General features: G+C 33.1%; 1 protein-coding gene across 3 annotated transcripts; it reads right to left on the reverse strand.

Annotated features, from left to right (window-relative positions):
- Nucleotides 1–571: 571 nt before the first annotated feature.
- Nucleotides 572–3,963, reverse strand: LOC139867059 (uncharacterized). Of its 3 annotated transcripts, XM_071855387.1 has the most exons (5): nt 3,829–3,963; nt 3,187–3,243; nt 1,183–1,334; nt 953–1,105; nt 572–874 (listed from the first exon to the last, which is right to left on the reverse strand). In XM_071855387.1, exons 2-5 carry the CDS (start codon nt 3,215–3,217, stop codon nt 611–613), a joined length of 600 nt encoding a protein of 199 aa, XP_071711488.1. In that variant the 5' UTR covers nt 3,218–3,243; nt 3,829–3,963; the 3' UTR covers nt 572–610. The 3 variants fall into 3 exon arrangements, with proteins under 3 accessions (XP_071711488.1, XP_071711489.1, XP_071711487.1); XM_071855388.1 differs by lacking the exon at nt 3,829–3,963 and having other exon boundaries at nt 3,187–3,356; XM_071855386.1 differs by lacking the exons at nt 3,187–3,243; nt 3,829–3,963 and having other exon boundaries at nt 1,183–2,256.
- Nucleotides 3,964–5,596: the final 1,633 nt, after the last annotated feature.

The following is a 5,596-nucleotide window of genomic DNA, read 5'->3' on the forward strand; positions in this document are numbered from 1 at the left end:
ACATGGTCTTGAACACAAAAGTCGATTACATCCCAACCATGTCATGATTTACCTCGAGCATTATCTGGACGTTTCAAGTTGCGCAGATTCAATTAATTATAGAGGTTAATCTTTGAGGGCGTGCGATATATAATGTATGGTATCGAATTGAAGTCAACGGATCAATTAATGATGTAAATTCTTACAATCATATATCTTTGGAAGTTCCCTCCAAGATCTTATCAAAAATAATTGTTTAGGTATTTCCACCTATGACAGGTATGTTCTTGGTATATTGACAAGAAAGGAGCACATAATCGAAGCAACATTATAGGAGTGGCTGTAATTACAAGCACGATTAAAATTTCCTCAATCATATACATCTTAGGAAACTAATACGAATTGTTTTGTGTAGAAGTTTTTGTATAGTTTACTTCATTTCTTATGCAATATAAAAAAATATATCTATAATATGAGAGTCATATATCATAGTTTATAGGATGAGTATGAAATAAAAGCCTGCAATAATGCAATAGTTACTTTTGTATCGCACAAACACATGTACGTTGCAATCACATATCTACATACCTGGTCTTAAATAACTGCCAAATTCTAAGGTTGAAATGAGAATTTAGACTATGACCAACTCCACACCTTGAGCCTTTATTGATTCGATAAGCTTAGTACAAGATTCAGCAGCTTTCTTCTTCAAACAATCCCTTGAAACTGAAATTACAACTTCCTTCAGTGCAACAGCAGTTTGTATGATGTATGCAGCTAGTTCAAAATCACATTTCCGACCCTTATATTCCACTATTTCAACAAGTTTGAGGTTTTTATGGGGATTAGTAGCAACCCTTGCTTTCTTAGTTATAATTGGTGAAGTCCAACATGGCTGCAAAGAAATCCACATTTTTGTTAAAATGTTTAACATTTAGTAGGGTTTAATTTAATTAGATTATCACATGAGTACCTTAATAGAAAAAGTCTCTAAATTTGGGCATGCATTCATTATGGAAGTCAAAAATAGAAGACAATCATAGCCGCTGCCACCAACGGCCAGTCTTAATTTCTTCATATTTGATAACATGGAAACAGATTTGATAAATACTGATAACTCTCGGCCCTGCAAAAACAAAGCATTAACACAAACATTTCCATAAGTGATTCAATATAAAAACATCCAATTGATGAACTACTAACCTCGGGTTTTTTTACATTCATGGAAAGAGACTCCATGGACAAAGCGCAAAACAATATCTGGCGGAATGCATTATTAATATTCAACCGAACCATATCAAGGTCAACTTCCTTCAGTTTCGGAAGATGAGCAAGACGTAAATCTATATTGTAACCTTTGAAGGTGAACGATACAAGGTCCAAATTAGACAAATAGATGGACTTAACATCTTTACAAGTATCCACTATTTCAAAGTATTTTAAGTTACGGCATTGTCCATTGATGATAATATGATCCAGGTAGAATGGGTCATGGATAGATATCATCTCAAGATTTGGAGAGTTCTTTAAAAAGTTCTGAAAAATTTCTTTCGTCACATTCACCCTTTTCAGTATAAGTTTTTTTAGATAGCTCAGCACCAACACATCCCCAAGATTACATCTTGGATTTACTCTTGTAATTAATCTTGATGGGAAATCATAAGTTTCATCGCGAATATACATACAATGACAGTAGCCCGTCAAATCTAGTTCAAGAAACTCAACTTTCCTTTTTACTGCAAAATTGAGCCAATCATTAATAACATATTGATGATTACGGTTGAAACCATAACGAATTTGAAAGTCACTGACGGTCGGGTGACTATAGCTTCAGATGACTGAGTTGACCTTCTTGATGAACTTTTTCTTTTATGATTCAACTACGTGATCCGATTTATTAAAGAAAGTCTCACTACCATCAAAGTTTAATTACCTTAAATTATGCCACAAGTATCTTCATCTTGTAGCAACACCACTAGTGGCTATTGCATCCTTAATAGGCATAAGAGACAATATCTTAGTGAGCACATCGTCCGGCATTTGACTTATAAAATCATACGAATTAGGCCTTTGACGACTTCCAACCTTTACAAATAAATGTCATTAGTAATTTACTAGACCTGGCAATTGTGACCGATACACTCAAATTCGGTTCAAATGGATCAGGCTTTCGGGTCAATTGGGTCTTGAGAAAAATTAAGCCTAACAATGTAAATCAAAACTTAAAAAGAGATCCAAATGGGTTTCTCTCCAACCTATTGAGTCCTATACAAAAAAAATGAAGGAACGGGTCTAATGGGTATCAATACTCAAATATCAATAAATAGAAATGTGGCTAATGGGTTTTGTGAATTGGTCAAATGGGTCGAGCACAAAAAGTTTCTTTCGTCAAAAATTTCTGAAAGCATTCATGGTTATGTCATTTATTATGTATATTAACAGTTCTTATGTATATATAATAAATAATAATAACTAAAATAATGTAATAAATGTAAAAAGCGATGTAACCCATTTGACCCATTTGACTCAACTGACCTGTGACCCGTTTCAACCCGTTACCCAAACCAACCCAACCTGACCCATTCTGACCCGTTTAAAAAATTGACCCGTTTGACCTATGACCCATTTCAACCCAAAACCATTTTGACCCGTTACCCAAACCGATCCAACCTGACCCGTTTGCCAGACATATAATTTACTAATAATTATTAATGAGAGAAATCTTAGCAATAAAATGTCAATCATACTCATGTTGTTTACATCCTGTACCTAACCGTCCTAGTTCACGAAGTTACGTGGAGTAATCTGTACGCCACTAAATTTGTTTTCGAGGGTTAGACTATAAAACATTATAATACGTATTTAGTGGTATACAGATAAATTGAAGAAATTTTGGTGATGCACGGGTCATCACCCCATCGTTATTAATAGAATGTAATAGTAAGGAAAACAAATCTAGTAAGTTATACGTGAAATTGTGTCCACAAATAAAATGAAGCAATATTTAATATATAACTAGCACAAACGTTTTTAAAAATAGGATTTTGCTACGACGTCATTTAGGGTTGTCGTTAACGTGCATAATTATATTGTACATAGCAGCTGAGATTGACTTTTTGATGGCAGTTATGCAAGTGTACAACGAATTTATGAATGTTAACGAAAGCCCTAAGGGATGTCCTCCCAAGCTTCTTAAAAATATCAAACCTGAATATGAAGGGTAGCAGAAGAACACCATAAGGAGTCCATAATTTAATATTTAACCTGCATCATAAGGTCAAAAAGGTGGAGCCGAGGAGTCATACAAATTTTTTGAGATTATTAGATTAAAAACAGTCAGGAATGTAATAAAAAGATACAGTGTAACCGCAAACAAAATCATAACAAAGTTCAGGAAAATAAACCTAACTCTAATTTATATCTATCAAACAATTTCAACCGGTAACAATAATCATATGTAATTTACTTATCCATAGCGGGATTAAATATTGTTGTTGTACATAAATATACAATATACTATTACTACTCGTATTATAATGTTAAAGTAAATTGACAGTAAAAAGAGCTCTGTATGTAGTCCATTATAAAAATTATTAATCTGCAGTATAGGTCGAAAGAGCGAGTCAGAGTATAAGTTTTAGAATGTTCAGATTCAAACCATTCACGTTTGTATACAAGAATCAGTTTATTCGCAACCAAAATTACGCTAAATATTGGAGAATAATAAACATAATCGCAACTTTTATCTATCAAACAATTATAATCAACATAAACCATTTCTAGAACAAAAATTAATGGTTCAAAAAAGAGAAAAACAGAGAAATACATTAAACGCAGAAAGAAGCTTACCGATAGGCGATGGCGAAGATATGATTGCGGTGCGAGAAGATGTGTGAAAGAAGTCTGAAAAAAAGGGCAAGGTTTAGAAGATGGCCCTACATTATATAGTGGCTTTAGGCTTTAACAAAAGGTCTGGGCCTTTTTGGTCAAACCGATAGCCCATGGAATCAAAATCTACAATTCCGTGCATTTTTTAGAGCAAATGATTTTGTGGTATAAAAAATCAAATTTCACTCAAAAATACCTTAACATTTTGTTACCTCAATTCCTATTTTGTGTAATTTATGTTTATTTTAACGTTTAAAAGATTATTTTATCAAATGTTAATTATAAAGATGAGTATCGTTATTTTTAAGTTAGAACTCCGTCAAAAAAATAACAATATCCTCCATTTTTTAGGTAAATCTTATGCAAGCCTCATTAATCGAATGTGTCACTATTAATTGCGTGTGTTAGATTATGAATCTAATAAAATCAGTTCATAGAAATAATTAAAGAAGTTGAGATTTTTTTAAAAATTATTTTTTAATTATTTTGACACTTTTATTGGTTGCTTCAAGTTTGAAAAGTGTGGTAGTGGTGGTGGTGGGAATGAAAATGTTAATAAAGATGATGAAGAGGACGATAGGTGCAATTTTAAGGAACTTTAGGGACCAATCATGTATTTTTAACTAATAATCGTAAATGAATTTGACGAAGATTACCTTAATTTTAAAATTTTTGAATACGTAATCCTTTTCTTGAGCAAAAAAAAAATTGAAATCATTTTCGGGCTTAGGCAAATTGAAGATTAACTTGATTGTCAAATTAGGTAACTTATGTTACCTTTTCGAGACATTTGCCCTAAATAAAATTAGATTAAAGCGTTAGTACCTTAAGAGAAAAAGTCTCCAATTTGGGGCATGCATTCATAATGGAAGCCAAGAATAGAAGACAATCGTAGCCGCTACCACCAACTGCCAATCTTAATTTCTTCAAATTTGGTGATTTGGGAACAGATTCAAGTATTAAGGATACCTGCAAAAACAAATCAAAGTCTCACAAACATCTCCACGGTGATTCATTATAATTATAAAAACATTCAATTGATGAACCGCTAACCTCGGGTTTTTTTGCGGTTATGAAAAGAGACTCCAGGGATAAAGCGCAGGACGATATCTGGACATACACCTTATTTCAAGGTGAACAATACAAGGTCGAAATCAGATAAATAGATGGATTTAACGTTATAAGTAGAAGTATACACTATTTCAAGGTGTTTCAAGCTATTACGTTGTCCACTGACGATAATACGATCCAGGTATAGTAGGTCATGGATTGATATCATCTCAAGATTTGGAGAGTTCTTTAAAAACTTATGAAAAATTTCTTTCGTCACGTTTACCTTCTTCAGTATAAGTTTTTTTAAGATAATGTAGCACAACCTCAACGCCACGATAACATCTTGGAATCATACTTGGATACAATATTGGATCATAAGTTCCACCATAACATCGAATTTTCTTTGGATACAATCTTGTTGGGAAATCAGAAGTTTCTACATTTGAACACATATAAAGAGAGAGGCCCGTCAAATCTAATTCAAGGAATTCAACTTTCATGTTCATTGCAAATACGAGCCATGTGTGAATAATATGTGCATGATCACGGTTGAAACTATAACGGATCCGAAAGTCACTGACAGTCAGGTGATTGTAACTTCGGATGAACTTTTCGCTTTCTGATTTAACTACATCAGCCGAATCCACTTTATCACGAAAAGTCTCACTACCATCAT

The sequence above is a fragment of the Rutidosis leptorrhynchoides genome, chromosome 9 (genome assembly GCF_046630445.1).
Source record: "Rutidosis leptorrhynchoides isolate AG116_Rl617_1_P2 chromosome 9, CSIRO_AGI_Rlap_v1, whole genome shotgun sequence".
Classification (NCBI taxonomy): domain Eukaryota; kingdom Viridiplantae; phylum Streptophyta; class Magnoliopsida; order Asterales; family Asteraceae; genus Rutidosis; species Rutidosis leptorrhynchoides.